Source organism: Erinaceus europaeus, chromosome 12 (genome assembly GCF_950295315.1).
Source record: "Erinaceus europaeus chromosome 12, mEriEur2.1, whole genome shotgun sequence".
NCBI lineage: Eukaryota > Metazoa > Chordata > Mammalia > Eulipotyphla > Erinaceidae > Erinaceus > Erinaceus europaeus.
Window position 1 is genome coordinate 84,339,852 of NC_080173.1, and position 25,229 is coordinate 84,365,080.

The window sequence follows — 25,229 nt, forward strand, 5'->3', positions numbered from 1 at the left end:
ACTTTATCCACTGTGCCACCTCCTGGAACATGTCAACCACATTCTAATGTCTTTTTTTTTTTTTGGTAAGTTTAATAATAGAATCAAATATCAATTCTTTTTTTTTTAAAGATTTTATTTATTTTATTAATGAGAAATTTAGGAGGAGAGAGAGAAATGGCCAGACATCACTCTGGTACATGTGCTGCCGGGGACTGAACTCAGGCCCTCATGCTTGAGAGTCTAGTTCCTTAACCACTGCGCGACCTCTGGACCACTCAAATATCAATTCTTTTTCAGTTTAACTATTTAATGACCATTTTCATACCTGAAAAATTCCAATACCTGAACGTTACCAAATTCAATCAGTGTTGAAATTTCCAGTTTTTGGAATATAAGATTCACTCATTAGTTGAAATGTACTTAAGTTTTCTTAAATTTATTTTGCCTCAGGGGTTATTGCTAGACCTTGCTGCCTGCACTACAAATCCACTGCTTCTGGAAGCCATTTTTTTCCCATTTTTGTTGCCCTTATTATTATTGCTGTTGTTGTTCAGGACAGAGATCAATTGAGAGGAGGGGAAGACAGAGAGGGAGAGAGAAAGATAGACAACTGCAGACCTGCTTCACTGATTGTGAAGCGACTCCCCTGCATGTGGGGAGCCAGGTCCTTGTACTTTGTGCCATGTGCGTTTAACCCATTGCACTACCGCCCAGCCCCCTCATTTTTTAATTTTTTTTTTGATAGAGACAGAGAGAAACTGAAAGGGGAAGGGCAGACAAAGAGGGAGACACCTTGAGCACTGTTTCAACACTTGTGAGGCTTCCTCCCCTGCAGTTGAGGACCTGGGGTTTGAACCCAGGCTCTTAACCATCATAATGTGTGTCTTTTTTCAAAACCATTTTTTAAAGTTGCTGTTTAAAAATACTGTATTTTTATTTTTACAATATATATTTTTCATAGTGGCACAAATACTGAATCTTTTATTGAAGGGATTCGTGGTTCACAGTAAATACAATTCCTAGTGCATGTGCACGATTTCAGGTTTTTGTAAACCACAACCACCCCCAGGCCAGGTCCTCCGCCACCATCACTCACCAGGAACTAAAAGCCTCCCAACCCCCTCCTCCCCAGGATTTGCAATACACCAAACCCAGTCCAAGTTGTACATTTTTTAAAATTATTTATTTTTTTGAGAGAGACACACAGAGAAACACCAGAGCACTACTCAGCTCTGGCTTATGGTGCTGCGGGGTATTGAACCTGGGACTTAAGAGCTTCAGGCATGAGAGTCTGTCTGCATAACCATTATGCTGTCTCCCCCACCCCAAGTTATATATTTTTAATGGGGCTTTGTGTGTGTTTAATTTTGCGAGTTCTTTATATATTTTGGCTCTTAGCATTTGTCTGATACATGGCTTATAAATGCTTTGTCATATTACATAGTGCCTTTCTTTTTTAGGTTTACTATTTAAGTTTTTCCTTTCTTGTATTTGATAGGACAAAGAAACTGAGGGGCTGGGGAGGCAGAAAGGGAGACACCTATAGTAAAGTTTTTCTCCTGCAGGTGAAGACCAGGGGCTTGAACCTTGGTCCTTGCACATGGTAAAATGTGCATTCAGCTAGGTACCACCACCCATCCTTTCTATTTTTGAAATTACCTACTAAAGTCTAAACTTTATTTAGATTTTTTTTCCTTTTTTTTTAATTAGAGACCAGAGAACTACTCAGCTCTGGCTCATGGTAGTGCTGGGAATGAACCTTGGATCTCAGACCCTCAGGCATAAAAGTCTTTCGCATAACCATTATGCTGTCTTCCCCAGTCCTTATTTAGGATTTAAACTCAATGATTACAATTGAGTTGATTTATTGACATACAAGTCCTAGTACTTCTTATTTAAATAGCAAAGCTATACTGCTTCCTTCCCCAAAGAGGAACTGTGTGGTTCTTTTTATCTAGTTTCTGATACAACATATGATACATAAGAACAAATACTGCTTGATGATTTAATAATATATTCCTATACAATTTATCCCTGTGGAATCTTCTGTAAATAGTAATTCTGTTTATTGATTCAGTTTTTTATATGGTTATTGGTTTATTCAGGTCTCCTGTGAGGCAACTTTGATAATTTGTATTTTCGAGAAATTATTCATCTTATCGAAATTTTTGGCATAAATATACATAATACTTAATGTTTTTTTTTAAAAAAACTTTTAAATTTATTTATTAATGAGAAAGATAGGAGGAGAAAGAGCAAGAACCAGACATCACTCTGGTACATGTGCTGCCGTAGACTCAACTCGGGACCTCATGCTTGAGAATCCAATGCTTTATTCACTGCAATACCTCCCGGACCACTCACTACTTTATGCTTTTACATCTCTGATGTAGAAGCAATTATGTCTCCATTTTTCTGTCTCTTCAAAAAATACAAAAATATGTTTAAGGATGTATTGTTTCAGATACATGTTATACTTATTTCAATGCACTCTAAATATTTTGTATTCTCCACGGTGATTTCCTTTTTTTAATTGCCACCATGTTTTTTTTTTTTTTTTTTTTTTTGTAGTTTACAAGACAGAGAAATTAAGAGAAAGAGATAGAGTGAGAAATGAAGAGGCACATGCAGCACTGCTTCACTGGTCATAAAGCTTCCCCTTTGCAGGTAAAGACCAGAGCTTGAACGTGGATCCCTGCACACAGTAGTGTGTGTACTCAACAGGGTGCACCTCTGCTCAGCCCTGTGATTTCCTCTTTAACTCAGAAGAAGAGTGCACTTATATTCTCCAATTTTTTAAAAAATATATTCAGGGGGGTCGGGCAGTGGCACAGTGGGTTAAGCGCATGTGGCGCAAAGCGCAGGGACCGGCGTTAAGGATGATCCCGGTTCAAGCCCCCGGCTCCCCACCTGCAGGGGAGTCACTTCACAGGCGGTGAAGCAGGTCTGCAGGTGTCTATCTTTCTCTCCCCTTCTCTGTCTTCCCCTCCTCTCTCCATTTCTCTCTGTCCTATCCAACAACGAATTGCGTCAACAAGGGCAATAATAATAACCACAACGAAGCTACAACAAGGGCAACAAAAGGGGGGAAAAAATGGCCTCCAGGAGCAGTGGATTCAAGGTGCAGGCACCAAGCCCAGCAATAACCCTGGAGGAGGAAAAAGAAAAAAAAAAATTCAGTCTGAGATGTAGTAGGAATTTTTTTTTTAAGTATTCCTTATTGACTACAAAAGGAATGCTTATTTTCAGCTTCTTGGGCTCAGAATTCTTAGCCAATCAAACTTTCAAAACATCCTTTGCTCAAAGCTACTATATCTTTACCTTGACCTAGTAACTGATAAATCTCCTAGGTGTGCATGTATCTATTTCTTCTTAAAACAATTTAATGACCACTCTTCTTCCTTCTCCTTCTTTTAGACAGTAGAGAGGCAGACAGAGAAGAGTGACAGAGACCACAACATCAAAGCCTCCTTCATTTGCAGTAGTGGTTGGGCTCAAACCTGGGTCACACACCTGGCTAAGCAATGAGCCATCCAAACGAGCTATTCCATCAGCCTGTTCGTGATTATTCTATTTTCTTGGAGATCACCTCTTTCACTATGAGATAATCACTTAAAAAAAAAATTCCCTATGTGGCAGGGTAGATAGCATAATGGTTATGCAAAGAGACTCTCATGTCTTGGGCTCTGAAGTCCCAGGTTCAATCCCCAGCATCACCATAAGCTAGAGCTGAGCAGGGCTCTGGTTAAAAACAAAAACATTATCTTCTGGTGATTAAAATACATTCTATTCCTACAATTTTTCTTCAAATTACAAAGTGTAGAACTCCTCTTACTCTTTATCTGAAACAGATTTCCCAAATAAAAACAGCGTCAAGTTTTGTGCTGAAATTGGTTAAGGAAGAAATTGGTTAAACACTATTGTTTCAAGTTCAACAGAAAAGAAAACCTTACAGAAATATCCATAGCATTCCCAGTTGAAATAAACCAGGGAAAGGATGGGTCCTAAGGTAAGAATAGACAGTAACAGGAGTCAAAAATAACTTTCTTTTATCAGCATTCTTCACTACAGTTTGCAGCTATATTTCTGCTAGACTCCATAAATCAAAGCATGGCTATTGCAACACTAAAGCAAAAGCTGTCCCTATGGGAAAAACACTAGTGTTTGAACTTCTGGGGTTACCTTGACCTAGTTTCCTGAAAGATAAAACAAAGACTGACAAATACTGCAAAACCATGACTTACACTGTTATCACCTATGACAATCATAAAAAAGTAGGTTTTATTTCAAAACAGAAACAATAGCGAAAGCTGCTGCCTCAGAGGAATTCTTTAATTTTTATTATGATTTAGGCACACAGTATAGACAGAAGCTAAATCAGTATGAACCTTTCACAGTCTATGCAGAATTTTCTTTAAAAATAACACCAAAACTCTAATATAAACAAAAAAAATATCACCCCCCTTTTTTGGAAATTCTGTAGTTACTTCAACTGCTTTCTATGGTCAGCTCGAATTGAGAACTTCAGATGGTAAAGGTACAATAGTGTACATACAAATGATCAAATGATTGGGTCAGACATATTCAGAACAATCTTACAATAAATACTAAGTATACTTTTTAAATATATATATATATTATTCTATTTTAATGAGAAAGAGTAGACACAAAGGGAAAGGTATCAAGAGGGAAAGAGACAAGAACAATGCTCAGTTCTGGCTTATGGTGGTGCTGGGGATTGAACCTGGGACCTCAGAGCCTCAGGCTTAAAAGGCTTTTGCATAACCATCATGCTGTCTCCCCAGTCCCTAAGTATACTTTATGAACTAATTCACATACAAGTAGTTAAAAATCAGAGATCTACAACTGTAATTAGTAACAAATTTCAGAAATGAGATTCTTGGTCATTTTCATTTTCTTCAGAATTTTATTGAAAAGTAATTTCAAGAAATAAAACAAGGGAAACCCTAACAGCTTCCTTTAAACACCAAGAAAAAAACAAGAGTGAACAAACTTTGAACAAGACTAACAAAGACTAAAAGAAAAAAAAATGCAGAGGGGATGATTAAACTACAGAATTACTTGTGAGAGAGGGAAAAGGGAAAAAGAGTCAGTCCCTAGTATCACAGGAAGCTTGAACTGGCCAGCTTAAGAAATATTGCTACATATACATTAGAAACATTACAGGTCATTCTGACAAGAAAATACTCCTAGAGTTTAGAGTTTAAATTCAAGGTTAACTTTTTTTTTTTCCCTTTATGGTCAGTACTCTGACTTTTTCAGGTGGAGAAAAAGAGAAAGAGGAGAGTCTCAGAGAGATGCCACAGCACCGAAGTTCTCTTCCGTGCCACAGTATTTCCAGGGGGTACACTGTGGGTTTGAACATAGTTATATACATGGTAAAGCAGGCATACTCCCCAAGGTTAGCCATTTCACCAGGCTTAAAGTTAAGACTTCTTTGGGGAGTCAGGCAGTAGTGCAAGGGGTTAAGCGCATGTGGCACAAAGCACAAGGACTAGTGTAAGGATCCGGGTTCGAGCCCCCAGCTCCCACCCTGCAGGGGAGTCGCTTCACAGGCAGTGAAGTACGTCTGCAGGTGTCTTTCTCTCCTCCTCCTCTCTCCATTTCTCTCTGTCCTATTTAACAACGAGGACATCAATAATAACTACATCAACAATAGAAAAAGGGGGCAACAAAAGGGAAAGTATATATATATCTTAAAAAAAAAAAAAAGATTTCTTTGTTGCCAGAAGGGTCATTGCATTTCTGGAGTTCAGTGCCTGCATAATGACAAATCCAGCAATCCCATAAGTTTTTTTTTCCCCATTTCTTTTTCTGATAGAGACAGAGAGAAGTAGAAAGAGAGAGACACATCTGCAGCACTGTCTACCACTCATGAAGCTTCCCCTGCAGGTGGAATCCAGGGGTTTGGGTTTGAACCCAGATCCTTGCACTAGTAATATGTGTCCTCTACCAGATGTAACAACACTGCCTGGTCCCACTCACATTTTTTAAAATATTTTATTTACTGACTAGACATGGAGAGAAATCAAGAGGGAAAGGGGAGATAGACACCTGCAGCATTGTTTATAAAGCTTCTCCCAGCAGGTGAAGGCCAGGGGCTTGAACCCAGGTCCTTGCACATTGTAAGATGTACGCTCTACTAGATAGGCCACCACCCAGCCTTAGTCAAAATATTTTTACTTTTTATTTATTTTATTTACACCTGCAGACCTGCTTCACCACTTGTGAAGCGAGTCCCCTGCAGGTGGGGAGCCAGGGGGTCGAACCTGGATCCTTACACTGGTCCTTGCGCTTTGCGCCACCTGCACTTAACCTGCTGCGCTACTGCCCGACTCCCAGTTAAAACATTTTTAAAAGGAAAAGATTAACAAGTTTGCATGAACATACTGAAGAATTGGACAGAATTAACTTCTCATGACACTTAACATATTCAAATGATGACATTATACAAAATGTATTATTATTTTAATTTTGTTCTTTATTTACTTATTTACTGGATAAAGACAGCCAGAAATTGCGAAGGGAAAGAGAGAGAGACAGACACCTGCAGCAATGCTTCACCACTCGCAAATATTTCCCCCTGAAAGTGGGGACTGGGGGGCTCAAACCTTGGTCCTTGTACATTGTAACATGTGCACTCAACTAGGTGTACCACCACCAGGCCCCTTGTATTGTTATTTTTTAACAGAGAGAGAGGCAGACAGGCAGTCAGACACAGAAGCTCCCTCCCTTCAATGCACTGGTGGCCAGGTTCAAATATGGACTGTGCAACCAGCAAGGCAACAAGCTATCCAAGAGAACTATTTTACTGGCCCACAAAATATATGATCCACATCAACACTTTCTCAAAGAGAAACCATATTTCATTCCTCCCAACCTCCACAATGTCTTGCAGAATGCCATAATGCCTTAGCAGGAACACCAGCTTTCCCATCTTCTCTTCAGTCTACAAAAGAGTAAAATGAAACAGGAAACCATTGCCTGCAAGTCAGGACATAATGGAATCCCATCTCAGATTACAGCCAGGACAAGCAGATTGAACTCTGTAATAGCTAAGAAACTTCCATTCTACAGAGCAATGGTTTTCAAACTTTCCCCAGCATAATTCTCAGCATTTTAATCACAGTTCTATGCACACATGTGTATATGCAATCGAAATAAAGATGTTCTGTTCATTTATTTAAAAAATGGTCACAGAAAGGGTGGCACAGAAGCTAGCTAGAACTTTAAACTTCAAAGAATGAGTTTAATCTCCAGCAATGCATTTGGCAGAGTGACGCTCTGGTTCTCTCTCAAGTCTTTCAAGAAATAATTTCTGAAAAGGTCATAACCCACTCGATTTTGTAATCTGTCAATGGAATACTCTATTTAGTCCGAAGAATGTTGTTCTAGGGTAGTGATTTTGAAAATGATATGCAAAGATTTCTCCACGGAACTCGCAGATACTTTTTAAAAAATATTTATTTATTTTTTAAATAAATATTTCCTTTTTGTTGCCCTTGTTTTTATTGTTGTTGTAGTTATTATTGTTGATGTCGTCGTTGGATAGGACAGAGAGAAATGGAGAGAAGAGGGGAAGACAGAGATGGGGAGAGAAAGATAGACACCTGCAGACCTGCTTCACCGCCTGTGAAGTGGCTCCCCTGCAGGTGGGGAGCCTGGGGGCTCAAACCAGGATCCTTCCTACAACTTTTTTTTTTTTAAGGAATCTCTAGATGCTCAAATGAGTACTTAAGTACAGATTTCACTTTTCAAAATTAACCTCTCCAGGCAGGGGTAGATAGCATAATGGTTATGCAAACAGACTCATGCCTGAGGCTCCACAGTCCCAGGCTAAATCGCCACACCACCATTAACCAGAGCTGAGTAGTGCTCAGATATATATATATGTAAATTAACCTCTCCCACTTAACAAAAGAAAGGTTCTTAGAGCCAGGTGGTGGCGCACCTGGTTAAGTGCACGTTACAATGCACAAATACCCAGGTTCGAGCCTCCAGGCCCCATATGCAAGGGGGGAAGCTTTGCGAGTGGTGAAGCAGGTCTGCAGGTATCTCTCTGTCCCTCTCCCTCTCCCCTTTCCTCTCAATTTCTGGCTGTCTTTATCCAATAAATAAATAAAAGTAATAAAATATAAAAAAAATAATAAAGAAAGGTTCATTACCACTCCTAATTTAATACTGGCTCGCTGCTCTGTTGTGTAATATTTGACACTCCTCTGCGGTATCAAATGAGAAGAGCAATTTAAAATACCAGTGTCACACATAGTCTGTGGAGGCAGCTCTAGATGAAGAAGTTGGTCTCATCTCCAACACTGCATATTACACCTGTGTTTCCTTCTCTCATTAAAATAGATATTTTTAAAATAGAGTAAAACTTAAAAACCTTGTAATTATATATCTGACAGGTCAGGGGATTGTAGTCTGCTTTCAATAAAACTGAAGGCTTAAGGGTTATTGCTGGGGCTCAGTGCCTACACCATGAATCCATTGCTCCTGGAGGCCATTTTTTCCCCCTTTTGTTGCCCTTGTTGTGGTTATTATTGTTGTTGATGTTGTTTGTTGTTGCACAGGACAGAGAGAAATGGAGAGAAAAGGAAGAAAGAGAGGGGGAGAGAAAGATAGACACCTGCAGACCTGCTTCACCGCCTGTGAAGCAACTACCCTGCAGGTGGGGAGCCGGAGCCTCGAACCAGGATCCTTACTCTGATCCTTATGCTTTGTGGCATGTGTGCTTAACCCACCGCGCTACCGCCCGACTCCTTATCTTAACTTTTTTTGTTTTTTTATTTTTATTTTTTATATTTATTTATTTTCCCTTTTGTTGCCCTTTTTTTTTATTGTTGTTGTAGTTATTGTTGTTGTTATTGATGTCATTGTTGTCAGATAGGTCAGAGAGAAATGGAGAGAGGAGGGGAAGACAGAGGGGGAGAGAAAGATAGACACCTGCAGACCTGCTTCACCACCTGTGAAGCGACTCCCCTGTAGGTGGGGAGCCAGGGGCTCGAACTGGGATCCTTAAGAAGGTCCTTGCGCTTTGCACCATGTGAGCTTAACCCACTGCGCTATCTTATCTTAACTTTCTAAATTATGTGTTAGCTCAAGCTTTAAAGATATTTTTATTCTGGGGGGTTGGGTGGTAGCGCAGCGGGTCAAACGCACGTGGCACAAAATGCAAGGACGGACTTAAGGACCCTGGTTCGAGCCCCTGGCTCCCCACCTGCAGGGGGTTGTTTCACAAGCGGTGAAGCAGGTCTACAGATGTCTTCCTCTCCCCTCCTCTCTCCATTTCTCTCTGTTCTATCCAACAACGACGACATCAATAACACCAACAAGGTGTTATTGATAACAATAAAACAACAAACAACAATTGATAACAATAAAACAACAAGGGCAACAAAAGGGAATGAATAAATATTTTAAAAAGTTAAGATAACTGAATATAACCATTAAAAACTATTTGGTTGGGAGTCGGGTGGTAGCACAGCGGGTTAAGCAAAGGTGGCACAAAGCGCAAGGACCAGCTTAAAGATCCTGGTTCCAGCCCCCAGCTCCCCACCTGCAGGCGAGTCGTTTCATAGGCGATGAAGCAGGTCTGCAGGTGTCTCTCTTTCTCTCCCCCTGTCTTCCCCTCCTCTCTCCATTTCTCTCTGTTCTATCCAACAACGACGACATCAATAACAACAACAAGGTCAACAAAAGGAATAAATAAACATTAAAAAACCTATTTTGTTATTTATTCTAACAACACATCTATTTTCTTTCAGCAGCATTGGTTTCCAACTTCAATATCATTGTATTAAAGTACACTGATTTACAAAGTTGACACAGAGAACATTTCCACATATCATTTGTATATACTCATAAACATACATATTTTTTTCTAAAATGTGCACTAAAACTTGAGAACCACTGGGCTGGACCAAACCAATTCTCAAACTTTTTATTTATTTATTTTAAATATTTATTTCCTTTTGTTGCCCTTGTTTTATTTTTGTTATTGTTACTGATGTCAGTCATTGTTGGATAGGACAGAGAGAAATGGGGAGAGAAGGGGAAGACAGAGAGGGGGAGAGAAAGAGAGACACCTGCAGACCTGCTTTACTACTTGTGAAGCGACTCCCCTGCAGGTGGGCATCTGGGGGCTTGAACTGGGATCTTTACACCTGTCCTTGCGCTTTGTGCCACCTGCACTTAACCCACTGCACTACCACCCGACTCCCGAGTTCTCAAACTTTAACATGATGAAAATAATCTGGAGAGCTGGTTGGCACACTATGTTGGCAGTGGTACCTGAGAATGTATATGTCTAATAAGCTTGCAGGTGATTGCAAAACTGCTAGTCCAGGGTGGGGGTAGATAGCATAATGGTTATGCAAACAAGTTCTCATGCCGGAGGCTCCAAAATCTCAGGTTCAATCTCCCACACCACCATAAGCCAGAGCTGAGCAGTGCTCTGGTAAAAGGAAGGAAGGAAGGAAGGAAGGAAGGAAGGAAGGAAGGAAGGAAGGGAGGGAGGGAGGGAGGGAAGAAGGAAAAAACTGCTAGTTCAAGGACCACTGTTTCAGAACCACGGTTTTAAACCAATAACCATTTAGTTTTAAAGTCATGTACTCCATAAAATACCTATAACCCTCACATGAAATTTTAATCATGAGTGCATATGAATCACCCAGAGAGCTCCTGAAAACAGTCATTACTGGACCTTACTTCCAAAGCGCTGCTTGTTTGTCTGCTTGTTTTTGTCTTAGAGAGTGAAAGAGACCACAGCATCGAAGCTTCCTTCAATGTGCTGGAGGATGAGCCTGAGCCTGGGTCAACCAAATGGCAAGACAGCACGCTGTCTAAGTGAGCAATTTCTCTACCAAGTTTCCCAGGTGACAGTGATGCTAACACTGCTATGCCACTATCACACTCGGAGAAACACTATTCTATGAATAAACAGGAACCACCAGATAGTGGCGCACCTGGTTAAGCGCACACATTACAGTGCACAAGGACCCAGGTTTAAGCCCCAGGTCCCCACCTACAGGGGAAAAGCCTCATGACTGGTGAAGCAGTGCTGCAGGCGTATCTCTTTCCCTACCTCCCCCATCTCAATTTCTCTGTTTATCTCCAGTAATAAATAAATATTTAAAAAATAAGTAAGTGAATAAATGATAAATAACAACATAATTCCATTAAAAATCAGTTTTATTGTAATGTGACTAAAGCTATTATTAGAATATTGATTTTTCCAGGGTTTTTAATTTCTTTTTTTATATGCAATAGATATATATATTTAATTTTTATTTAATTATTGGATATAAGAGAAATTGAGAAGGGACGGGGAGATAGAGGGAAAGACACAGAAAGACATCTGTAGCCCTGCTTCACCAATCATGAAGCTTTCCCTGTGGGTGGGGACTAGGGACTTGAACCCAGGTGCACCACAACCTGGCCCCTCTAGGGTTATTTTTTAAGTGTTAAGAGCACTAAAAGGGGAGGGTAGTGCAGTGGGTTAAGTGCACGTGGCACAAAGCACAAGGACCAGTGTAAGAATCCCGGTTCGAGCCCCCGGCTCCCCACCTGCAGGGGAATCGCTGTAGGTGTCTTTCTCTCTCCATCTTCCCCTTCTCTCTCCATTTCTCTCTGTCCTATCTAGCAACGACGACATCAATAACAATAGCTACAACAACAATAAAAAACAACAAGGGCAACAAAAGGGAAAATAAATAAATAAATAAATAAATATAAAAAATTTAAAAAAAAAGAAACAAGTAGTATTTTTAAAAGAGCACTAAAAACTGTGTCTATCTAGGACTAACCAGATAGACTATTATATTACTTATCACCACTAAGGTCAAAAGACAAGGAAAAATCTGAAGAATCCATTTTTCAACTTGTTTCTCAAATTCACTTATAGCCCTATCACATATATATATATATATATTGCCCTCCAGAGTTATCGCTGGGGCTCTCTGCCTGAACTACAAATCCACTGGTCCTAGAGGCCATTTTCCCCATTTTACTGCCCTTGTTGTTGCCCTTGTTGTCCTCTATATATTTTTAATAATACAATGTAAGTAGACATAAAAATCAACATGTATCCAATGATGAAGTCAGTATTAAAACTACCAAGAAACTTGACGTTTTAAATTCTAGTATGGGAGTTGGGAGGGAGACTCATTAACTTACCCTCTTTAGCCAAATATAACTCCTTAAATTTTGCCCTCTTTTGGTTAAATTCTTGCTCAAGCTGCTGCTGTGCACGTAAAAATTCTGCATTAATTTTTTCCAATTCTGCTACCCGTTGCTGAAGAGAGACTGGAAAAAAAAATACTAGTTAACAAGTAATAACTTTTATTTATGGATTGCTACAAGAATAACTTAGAATTCCAGTGGCATATTTCTATATAGGAAACTAGTGTTTAAGTCTCTTCCAAAGCTTCAATATTTTCTAGGAAATTCTAATTTAAAAAACAAACTTCTATTAAACCTTTAGTACATATGATGTATAATAACAGATAAACAGAGTCTCATACAAAACAATTATCAATGCATTCTGGAGTTACTACATAGTTTATATATTATGTGAGCTATTTTTCTCACATAGGAACACATTGCCAATCTTCATGTTTCTCTAAATCTATCACTCCATCAATAAAAGCTAACAGATTCCCTGAATCAGTCATACTAGCATAAACTATCCTCATTTCAAGATGACCAATTACCATTACACTAAAGTCATAATTAAAAAAAAAAAAAAAAAAAAACCTTTCACATAAAGGACACAGAAATGGGCATTCTGTATCAACATTTGTACTGGCAGATAGGTTGGTTTTCAAATTAATTTTAATTACTTGTTCACTCCTATGACTCTAGACCAGCCTTGCTATGTATCCAAATGGTAACCATACAGCCCATGGCCGAAAAAGGAAATGACTATTGTTTTGGGTTCCATGTCAGTAGAGACAACAAATCATTTTGAGAAACAAATACCCAGGGTGTTTCTATCAAAGCAAAGAATGACACCTGGTCATCCAGACATTTGGTGACCTCTGGAAGCAGGAATGGAGGCGACACTGGAAAGGAAAATGACTAGCTATCTCACATTTGCCATTTTAAATCATGAAGGGAAGTTGTTCTCTGTCCTACTTATTTTTGCTACAATTTTCCTGTGTAAACCCCAATTAAACAACATATTCACTTACAATGGTAGTATTACTGATTACTACATATGCTAGGAAAGGACTCTAGAGAACCAAGAAAAAAAGAGTGACTAAATATTTCTGTATGCAGCTACAAGACTACAAGTCACTACTCGCCTCATGATTCTGACTCAGTTCCATGCTTAGACTTCCAGCTCATACCACTCACTATAACCATGCATCTTCAATAATATTACGAACAAACTAACTAGTGATAAGGTCAACCTTCAACATTAAGACTTTTATAATTTAGTTAGAAAAAGGCACTGATGACTTATCTATCAGTGATAGCATTATGACTCATTACTTCCAATTACTTTTCAAAGTTCTCTAAAGGTCTTTGATAATTACTAGCTATATCAAGTATGTGTTCATTCTATAACATCTCTAGACCTGCCTTGCTAGATATCCAGATGGTATCCATACAACCCATGGCAGAAATCCATGGCAGTTTGTGTAACAACCTTCACTACCACTCTCTATACCCCACATATTATCATTTTCACTTAAGTTATAAACAATAAGGAAAATACTATCTTATGCAATGACTGTTACTCAAGGAGATATTACAATTGCTCAAAATATCTGCATTAAGCAACAATACAGAAAGAAAAAGGGAAATCTGGTATAATTAAAAGAATTAGTAATTCTTTGAAATATCCCCTTCCCTAATTAAGAATGAGAAAATGTGCAGTGACTATTTTTAAGCCCTAAGTTATGTCCAACCACCAAATTCCTTTAACACTGTACCAGATTTAATGCAACAGACACAAGGTAAAAAGATAATCTAAGAAAAAAAGATAAGCTAAATAAAACTATAAACAAAGTCTTTTTGTATAAAGATGTTTAAGATCTTAGAAGATATCTATTTCAAACAATAAGCAGACTGTAACTCAGGCAGAACGAAAGAATCTAAACTCAGAAGTCTTAATTTTTGTATCACTGGGTTTTTAATATCAAACTAGTATAGTAGACACATCTCATCCAATGGAACACTACCAAGTCAGAAAAAAAATGTATTAAAAAGAATAAGATGTAAAACTATATTTATCCAACATAAGGAAAAAGAGATAAAAACTGCAAAGAATATGCCAAATTATATCCACTGGTTGTCTGAGTAATTCAATGGAATGACTGGACTTCAATTCAAAGGTAATAAAGACGGGCAGGTTGTGGCACAGCCAATACAGTGCACGTTACCAAGAGCACAGACTCCCCCCACCCCGACCCCGTCTCCGCCTGCAGGTGGAAAGTTTTATCAGTAGTGAAGAAGTGCAGCAGGTCGGTCAGTTGGTCAGTCAGTCGGTGTGTCTATCTACCTACCTATCTCTGCCTTCCCTGTCAATTTCCGTGTCTATCAAAAGAAGAAAAAATAAAGAAAAAGAAATGATTGCCAGGAGCCATTTTAAAAGATAAAGTAAAAAACAACAAGGGCAACAAAAGGGAATACATAAATAAATATTTTTTAAAAAAAGATAAAATAAAATCCTAAAGGGAACGAAGTGCAACCAGCACACACCTGTACAGCTTGTCTTGGCAAGTGCACGGTCCAGGTTCAAGCCCTCAGCAAGGAAGCTACAGCAGATGGGGAGCTGGAACTCATTCTCTCTCTCTCTCTCTCTCCAAAAAAGTAATCCTGGAGCCAGACACTGACACACCCTGTTGAGCATATGTTATCCAGTTTAAAGTCCCCACTCCCCACCTGCAGGGGGCAGGATCCTTCACAAACAGTGAAGCAGGTCTGCAGCTACCTGTCTTTCTCCCTATCTCCCCCTATCCTCTCAATTTCTATCTGTCCTATCAAACAAAAGAGGGAAAGAAAAAAAAGGTCACCTGTAGCGGTGGACTTGTCATACAGGCATTGAGCCCCAGCAATAACCCTGGTGGCAACTAAAAAAAAAATGATCTTAACCTATTTTCTTTAAATGGGTAAGAAACCAGGCTCTCTTGTGTGGAGCCAGCTGTGGAATGGGATACAGTTTTATCTGGCAAAGCGAATGATTAAAGGTCTTAGGGCTGGGAAAGAAAAAAAATCTAAAATAAGTTTTCATTATGTGAACTAGGGCGACTAACCTTTCCAATACTTCATTAAAATAAAATATTTTCATTAAAATCTTTATGCAGAATGCTACAGGTTACGAGGATTATAGATGACATCAATAAAAAGATACTCATATGGAGATTGTACTGTTATATGGAAAACTGAAAAATGTTATGCATTTACAAACTACTGTATTTACTGTCGAATGTAAAACATTAATTCCCAGTAAAGAAATTTAAATTAAAACAAAAGATACTCATATACAATAAGCATGGCAGGTAAACTATTAATAACTTCAGGATTTAATAGCTTCATAATTCTGCTTAAAAAAAATGTTAATCGGCCTAGCCAACCACCTAGAGATTCCTTCTAGTGACAATAACAAGTCGGTTTCTTAAAATGCTCATGACATTAATAGTCAGTTATGTTTCAAACGTTCTAGAATTTGTGTTCAAGCAAAGTTTCCAATTAAGACAAGTAAATAAAACTTTGTAAGAAAAAAATACGTAAGAGTGGCTGGGGCCAATGACCCCCTGGGTATAGAACTGCATGAGGCCACAAGGCTTAATCCCCAGCACAGCACACAGCATAGAGGTGCTCTGGACAGCCTCCCCTAGCCATCCAGGAAATGTGGTTTTTGTTTGTTTGTTTGTTTTGTGTTTTTAATAAAAATAAAGTGGTGGTCAGTCCAGGAGGTGGTGTAGTAGATAAGGCTTTGGACTCTCACGAATGAGGTCCCAAGTTTAAATTCCCGGCAGTACATGAACCAGACTGATGTCTGGTTCTTTCTCTCTCTCTCTCTCATTTCTCATGAAAATTTTAAAAATAAATAAATAAATAAATGTAAAGTGGCCAGGAGAGTTTTCACTTGGTATAAATTGCCATACCATGCTCAAGGCTCCAGGTTTGAGCACCATGGACAGTACTAGAGACTGTCCACTGAGACTGGAGTTGTGCTATGGTACGTTCCTCTCCCACCCCCATCTTGCCTTTTCTCCCCCTCAAATAATGAGAAAAATATTGACCTAGGAGGCCCCTCAGGAGATCCCCAAGCATGACAGCATCTGTGGGTGAGGCACCAATATTACTTTAAAATAAACAGAAAACAAAATGGAAAAAGAGAGTGGGGATTTCAGAGAATTTTCAGTAGATAATGCTACACATCCCAGGTTCTACTTGGTTTTTTTTGTTTGTTTGTTTGTTTTAACCAGAGCACTGTTCAGCTCTGACTTATGGTGGTGCAGTGGGGATTGAACCTGGGACTTTGGAGCCTCAGGCATGAGAGTCTGTTTGCATAAACATTATGCTATCTAGCCTCTGCCCCTACTTTTTTTTTTAATGTTTATTTATGGGGGGAGAGCTACTTTATGCAACCTGAATCTGGGACTTTGGAGCTTCAGGGATGAGTCTCTTTGAATAACCATTATGCTATCTACCCCATCCTAAAAGAAAAGAAAAAAAAAAATCTAATTTAGAGATGAGTGCAGAAAGCTGGTTGAAAAGTTCTGTAGAAGGGGACAGGTGGTAGTGCAGCAGGTTAAGCACACACGGTGTTAAGCGCAAGGACTGGCATAAGCTGTGAAGCAGGCCTGCAAGTGTCTATCTTTCTCTACCCCCCTCTACTTCCCTCCTCTCTCGATTTCTCTTTGTCCTATCCAACAACAGCAGCAATAGCAACAACAAGGGCAACAAAAATGGAATAAATGGCCTCCAGGAGCAGTGGATTCCTAGTGCAGGCACCAAGGCCCAGCAATAACACTGGAGGCAAAAAAAGACCACTGATATATAAAGAGAACTGGGTCACAGAAAACAAAAATAAAACAATGACTAGACCTAAATTGAAATTTGGTACTATTTAGTATACGGCAAACAAGTTTGCACTGAGCAAGTCAGCAGTTCAGTCTCCAAACTAACATTCATAAGCTAAACAAAAAATTTAGTGATGGCCCTGGTCCACTCAGTAGAGTACATTTTACCACGAGCCCCTGGGTTTGTGTCCCCAGCCGCCACATGGGAGCTGCTGCAATGGGGAAGCTTCAGGAGTGGTAGAGTGGTGCTCTCTGTCTGCTTCTCCCTTTTTATAAAGAGAAAAATTAAAATTTCAAAAAGCCACCAGGAATGGAGAATGTTAGAATCCAGGAAAGGCAAATTCCAGCAATAATCCTGGAGGCAAAAAAAAAAAATCAGTATACTCTATTTAAAGAAATAGCCTAAAGGAGAATATGTTAGTGATGGTGCTAAGAAAAAATACACGCTACACTCCTAGTACCCAGAATGTGATCTCTAAATATCATTTCCCACTTTAAGGCTACCAGAGAAAAAAAAAAATGACTGGACTCCATTTATGGGGCAAGAAGCACAGAAGCTAAATCGAGAACACCTTAGCACCGATTAAGGCTACATCAAAGGACTTAGGAATCAATTCAGAGGATACACTCATCAAAAACAGGAGAATTTGAGCACTGGTGCAATAGGCTGAACCACTCCTCCTCAAGATATATTCACTTTCTAATCCCTAGAAACTTGTCTTTCTATTTATATGGCAAAAGATCTGTCTTGAGAAGATAACTTTATCCTGTATTATTCTAAATACAAGCACATATACCTTTGTAGGAAAGAAGGTGCTTTGACACAGAGAAACCACCAAGGCAAAGAATGGGTGATAGTGCCAAGGAAAGTCAGCAAAGCTGGAAGAAGCAAGGAACACATGTTCCCCTGGAGAGTCTAGACAAAGGACACACAACCTTGTCTTCATCCTGATTTCAGCCCAAAATATGTGATCTTGGACTTTCTCAACTGTGAGAATACGTTTTTGTCATTTTATTTTTTAGACAGAGACAGAGAGGCTGCAACTGCAACACTGAAAAAGTAAAGAGACCACAACAGCAAGGCTTCAATGTGGTAGCAGACCAAGCTCGAACCTGAGTTACACACATGGCCGAACAGGTCACTCTCCAAGGGAGCTATATTGCTGGCCAAATTTCTGTTGTTTGAAGTCAACCAACTTACAGTAATTTGTAATTTGTTAGGACAGTCATAAAATACTAATCTATGGGAGTTGGGCGGTAGCACTGTGGGTTAAGCGCCATGTGGTGCGAAGTGCAAGGACCAGCGAAAGGATCCCGGGATGGAGCCCCCAGCTCCCCACCTGCACGGGAGTCACTTCACAGGTGGTGAAGCAGGTCTGCAGGTGTCTATCTTTCTCTCTGCCTCTGTCTTCCCCTCCTCTCTCCATTGCTCTCTGTCCTATCCAACAACGAAGACATCAATAACAATAATAACTACAACAATAATAAAAAGCAAGGGCAACAAAAGGGAAAATAAATATAAAATTTTTAAAAAACATTAATCTATTTCCTTAAGTAACAGCACTACAATGAAGACACATATACAGCACATACATTTATATACACATAACACATAACCAGAGGGCAGGTCAGCTCTGGCTTATGGTGGTACTGGAGACTGAATTTGGGAACTCAGAGCCTCAGCCATGAAATTCATTTGCAGAACCATTATGTTGTCTCCCCAGGCAACACACATTATTTAAATCCATGGATAGAGGAGAGAGACAGAGAGACACCTGCAGCACTGCTTAATAACTTGTGAAGTTTCCCACCCCCCACAGACGGGGACCAGGGGCTTGAACCTGGGCCCGAGCAGTATAGAGTGTGCATTTAACCAGATGTGACACCATCTGCCCCTAAAATGTTTTTAAATGTTCTTTTAAAAACAGACTAACATGGTCCGGGAGGTGGCACAGTGGATAAAGCACTGAACTCTTCAAGCATGATGTCCTGAGTTCAATCCCCGGCAGTACATGTGATGTCTAGTTCTCTCTCTCCTCCTATTTTCTTTCTCATTAGTAAATAAATGAAAAGTTAAAAAAAAAAAAAACTTTAAAAACTAATTTATGTGAGTGAGAAAGACCACAGCACTGCTCAGCACAGGAATACTACAGAGCCAGCAGCCGTGCCTAGATCTCCTCACATACAAGTTCTATGGATACCACTGCACTCTCCCCGAATCCCTTTAAATATTCTTTCAAAAAGGAAAACCACCACACACAAAATACAACATATAACAAAGACTACGTTAAAAAATGCTAGATCCAACCCACATGGAAAACAATTTGAAGAGTGCTCAATACTACCATAAAATCTATCAACTCTTCTAGGCATCTAACCAAAGAAAACAAAAACTGTTATCCAAAGAGATCTATGCACACCTATGTTCATAGCAGCACTATTTGTAATAGCCAAAATTAAAAGACAACCCAAGTGTCCAAAAACAAATTAGTTCAGAACAAACACACACACACACACACACACACACACACGGAATACTACATAGATGCAAAAAATGATGAAACCTCTTGTACTACAACATGAATGGAATTAGAGGGAGTCACATTTAGTGAAATAAGCCAGAAAGAGAAGGATGAATACTAGATAATCTCACAAGTGGAACCTAAATAGCAAGCATGAGATAATATAGGGTGAAACTCCAATGGATTCCAGTCTGTTGAAACAAGTCTGAGAACTGTCGAGGGAGAAAGGGAATACTCAAGAAGTGTTGGGGATCCAGTGTCCTATGGTGCAGGGAGACAACAGTTTGCTGGACAGTTCTTCTAGCGTTTGCCCTTCTTCCATAGCCAGTCAACAGCATCAGGTTGAGCCTGATGTAAAGTTTCGAGACCTTCTTTGAATCTGGAGAGGTGGCAGTCGTTGACTATGTGGGTCATTGTCTGTAGCCGCAGGGGCAGTTCAGGTCATACTGACACCTATCTTGGGGAAATGAGGACCTGTACATCTATAACAAAAACAGTCTTATAAATCAACATTTCCACAATTAAGTAATATGGAAGTTGAAAAAAGACTTTTTTCAGAAAAGGAAAAGATATGAGGAAGAAAAAAAATAAACAAAAAACACCTGGATGTGATCATGATTTTAAATCTAACTTTCAACTCAGAGGAAACACAGAAGGCAGAACTAATGGATAATACAACATATGGATGCATTTTGAAAATCTGAGGTGTGATAATTCTACAGGATAGATTTCTTCAACAAATAAATTATACAGGACAAAGGAGAGGTAGAGCATATCAATCAATTTGAAGCATGGATTTTGGATCCTGACTGGAACAAACTCAAATGTCAAAGTTAAAGCCCTTCGGGAAATTGCATCACTGACTGATAATTCCATATTGAAGTATAATTACTAATTGTTCTATGGGGTTATATTGCTATTATAACTATGTTTACATATGTACTGAAATATTTCCAAAAGAAACCAAATAAAGTCTGAGATTTCTTATTTATTTTCTCCTTGTTGTCCTTGTTTTCTTTTTGTTTTTTTTTTTACTGTTGTTATAGCTATTATTGTTGCTGTTATTGATGTTGTCGCTGTTAGATAGGACAGAGAGAAATGGAGAGAGATGAGGAAGAAGAGAGGGGGAGAGAAAGATAGACACTTGCAAACCTGCTTCACCGCCTGGGAAGCGACTCCCTTGCAGGTGGGGAGCCAGGGGCTCGAGCCAGGGTCCTTAACCGGTCCTTGTGCTTCGCACCAAGTGCGCTTAAAGATCTTATGCCCTTGTTTTTACTGTTGTTGTAGTTATTATTGTTGTTATTGATTTCGTTCTTAGAAAGATTTCTTATGGGTGTCGGGCGGTAGCGCAGCGGGTTAAGCGCATCTGGCATGAAGTGCATGTGCCAAGCTTAAGGATCCCAGTTTGAGCCCCCGGCTCCCCACCTACAGGGGAGTCACTTCACAGGTGGTGAAGCAGGTCTGTAGGTGTCTTTCTCTCCCCCCTCTGTCTTCCTCTCCTCTCTCCATTTCTCTCTGTCCTATCTAACAATGACGACATTAATAGCAAGAACAATAATAACTACAACAACAATAAAAATCAAGGGCAACAAAAGGAAAAATTAATTAATTAATTAAAAAATAAAGATTTCTTATTTTAACAATCCAAGAGGTCCTGAGTGCAAAGCCCCAGTATTGCATTGCTAGAGTGATGCTCTGGTTCTTTCATTAATAGAGCTTTAAAAAATTCCACAACTTGAATGTAAAACATTAATTCCCCAATAAAGAAAATTAAGTAAATAAATAAGTAAAAAATTTCACAATGAACACTATCAATAAAAATTATTGCACTTAAGAGTACGGCACAAAAGTGAAAATCTCTGGGTGGAAGGTGAGGGTAGATGCTACGCTTGTGGGGGTGTGTGGGATGGGATGGGATAGTCTTTTGGTGGTGGGAATGGTGTTTAGGTACACTCCTAGTAACTTGTAGTTATATTAATCACTAATTAATACGAGAGGGGAAAAATTGATTGAATGTCTCAAACTTTTTAATGCACAGACTATAGGCTGAGTCTTTGAAATGTTGATTCTCCTAAACGCTTAGACCAGGAGAGCAAAAGCAACCGGTGGCATTACTTTATAAGAAACAGATATATACAAATAACATCAAAGGACAAATTATGGTGAGGTCCTGTATGGTACAGCAAATCCTAACAATGGGATTTTCAGTCAACCCAAATGCCAAGTAATCTGATTACAGCAATAACTATATATTGCCTTTTTTTTTTTTAAATTAATTAATTTATTTATTTTCCCTTTTGTTGCCCTTGTTTTTTTTTATTTTATTGTTGTTGTAGGTATTATTGTTGTTGTTATGGATGTCTTTGTTAGATAGGACAGAGAGAAATGGAGAGGGGAGGGGAAGACAGAGAGGGGGAGAGAAAGACAGACACCTGCAGACCTGCTTCACCGCCTGTGAAGCGACTCCCTTGCAGGTGGGGAGCCGGGGGCTCGAACCCAGCTCCTTAATACAGTCCTTCCGTTTTGCGCCACCTGCACTTAACCAGCTGAGCTACCACCCAACTCCCATATTGCCTTCTTAAACCCTAAGACAACAGGAACCTCTTGCTTCCTCTATAAAACCCAAATTTCCCCCAGTCCTGGAACCTCTAAGGTAGGGCTCACTTTCCAGCATGCTTCTCCCAATTCATACCAACTGATACTGTATCTGTTCATCTCAACCATTCACTGCAATGAGCACCACCTCACTTCAGAATGTGTCTAGAGACATCAGGTGTGGCAAAGCCAACCCTTCAGCATCATTACTCGGGTGAAACCTCTCTTTTCTCACAGGACTCCTTAATTCCATTTCAGGTGGTTCACTTCCTAACAAAGCCTCAAAACCTAGATATAGACCAGGTCCCATGAAATAGGGCAGATGTACACATGTATCCATAAATTAGGGCAAAATATACACCTTAAAGCAAAAGTGCACAATAGTTTGCAGTCTGGTGGTGTGAATTGTACCCCTCTTAACCTATGGTCTTGTCAGTGTTTCCATTTTATAAATAAATTAAATTATTTCACAATATCACTGATTATTTTATATAAAATAATCGGTTTAGAATATTTAGAATTTCCTTATCAATTCCAGGGCAGAGTTGAGCCGAATGAAACATGGTGCCACTTGGAAACACGTTAAGACAATTCTGTAAAATTAAATTCCCCATGTACATACTGTCATTCATTATAACAGTAAACAAATCTAAACTACAGATGAAAGTTCTTATCTCCACACCTGCACTTTGAGAAAGATATAATACAGCTACAAAACTAAAATTAAGAGTTACTTATTAAAAGAAAAAATCCTCCACAAGTAATAAAAACAAAAGTGTTTTATTTATAAGAGAAGCTGAATGCATTATTTATGAGCTTGCCAGAAATATCAAGGTCAGGCACAGAAAGGAATCAGAATTTTGATAAATAACTGTCCTTTCTACACGTGGACAAAGATTAATGTATTTCTCTGAAAGAAACATGAAAAAACAACAGGTAAACACAATTTCAAGGGGACAGTGCTTATATTAATATATGGGGGGTGAGGAGTGTTTCAATTAAAACGAGACCAGGTGTTGTCACACCTGCTTGAGCAAACTCATTACAGTGAACAAGGACCCAGGTTCAAGCCCCAGGTTTCCATCTTCAGTGGGGAAAACTTCACAAGTGGTGAAGCAGGGATGCAGGTCTCTCTCTCTTTCCCTCCCTATCTCTCCTTCTACTCTCAATTTCTGCCTCTATCTCCCCCCCCAAAAAAAAAATCAATTAAAGCTAGAAAAAACAAGCTGGGGGAGTGGCTTGGCAAGTATAGAGAGTAAAGGTTTTGCAAACCTGAGACCCTCAGGTATAATCCTGCATCAAATATGGACAGAGAGGTGCTCTGGCTTCCCCTACCCCTTGCTTAATTATTTAAGCTAGGGGAAAAATGAAGTAGTAACAAGAACTAGAAAGTATCACCTATTATACGGAGAAGCAGTACAGCTTAATAGTTGAGAACACAGATTCTAGGATTAGAGTTTCAAATACCAGCTCTACCACTTACAAACTGCTTCCTTTTTCTCCATTTATAAAAAAAAAAAAAAAGCACTCTAGAATAGTACTGTCTTCTACTAGAGCTGTAGTAAGGGTTAGATAGCTCTTCCTGTAGCATTAGGGAAGTTACTGAATAATTCATGTACTAGTTCTTTAAATTTCAAAACTATAATGTAGGTATTATCAATCCCATTTACATATGAGGAAATATTCTGAGAGATTAAGCAGTCTACTGTTACACAGATCATAAGTGACAGAATTATCACTAAGTGGCAGGACTCAAGGGATCAGGATATAGCCAACTCAGCAGAATACACACTTTCCTATGCACAAGTACCTGACTTCACACCCGACTACTATATGGAGGCCCTTTAGCTGGGGAAACTTCTCCAACAGTGAAACGGTGCTGTGGTGTCTCTCCTCTCTCCCCCCCCCATCTCTCACTATATTAAAAAAAAAAGGAGTATGCTGGTCTGGAAGGTGGCACAGTGGATAAAGCATAGGACTCTTTATTTTATTTTATTTTTATTTATTTATTCCCTTTTGTTGCCCTTGTTTTTTTATTGTTGTAGTTATTATTGTTGTTGTCGTTGTTGGATAGGACAGAGAGAAATGGAGAGGGGAGGGGAAGACAGAGAGGAGGAGAGAAAGACAGACACCTGCAGACCTGCTTCACCGCCTGTGAAGCGACTCCCCTGCAGGTGGGGAGCCGGGGTTCGAACCGGGATCCTTATGCCGGTCTTTGTGCTTTGCACCACCTGCGCTTAACCTGCTGCGCTACAGCCCAACTCCCAAAGCATAGGACTCTTAAGCATGGGGTCCTGAGTTCAATCCCTGGCAGCACATGTACCAGAGTAATGTCTGGCTCTTTCTCTCTCTCCTCCTATCTTTCTCATTAATAAATTAATAAAATCTTTAAATAAAATAAAAAAGAAGTATAGGGAGTTGGGCGGTAATGCAGTGGGTTAAGCAAAGGTCGCACAAAGCACAAGAACCAGTATACAGATCCTGGTTCGAGCCTCCCGGCTCCCCACCTGCAGGGGAGTCACTTCACAGGCGGTGAAGCAGGTCTGCAGGTGTCTCTCTTTCTCCCCCCCCCCCGTCTGCCCCTCCTCTTTCTATTTCTCTCTGTCCTATCTAACAACAACAATATCAAAAACAATAACTACAACAATAAAAAACAAGGGCAACAAAGGGGAAAATAAATTATTTTAAAAAAGTATGCTAGGAGCAGAGGAATCGTGCAGATAGAGTCCCACAGTAACACTGGTGGCAAGATGATAATATTAGCAATAATGGAAAATAGTAATAATAGGAATAGCAACAGCAAAATTCAAACACTGAATCGCCTGGCTCCAGGTGTTCCTGCAATTACAGGTACTTGGCAGAGACTAATATACTAATAGATATGCATCACGAGGAGGAGTCATGAAGAAGTATAATACCACCTCCTAAGGGTGTTACCTATTCAAACTATTCATTTACATGATGAAATGTATCACTTAACTATAAAGCATTTTCTTTTACAGCAATGGCATTATACCACTAGTGTATGGTTTGACTTGAATATGTAACTTTGTATCAGAATGCCAAAGGG

General features: G+C 39.4%; 1 protein-coding gene across 5 annotated transcripts in view; it reads right to left on the reverse strand.

Moving 5' to 3' along the window:
* RABEP1 (rabaptin, RAB GTPase binding effector protein 1) overlaps positions 1 to 25,229 on the reverse strand; it is a 90,928-nt gene that overhangs the window by 58,768 nt on the left and 6,931 nt on the right. For 4 of the 5 annotated variants that reach the window (XR_009553182.1, XR_009553181.1, XM_060204242.1 and 1 more), the window contains exon 2: positions 12,181 to 12,309. The exons of the other annotated variant lie outside the window; for it this stretch is intronic. Coding sequence is in view for 2 of the 4 variants with exons in the window: in XM_060204242.1 (XP_060060225.1) it covers positions 12,181 to 12,309 (129 nt within the window). In the remaining 2 variants the exon portion in view is untranslated. The remainder of the gene's footprint in view (positions 1 to 12,180; positions 12,310 to 25,229) is intronic. 5 annotated transcript variants of the gene reach the window in all.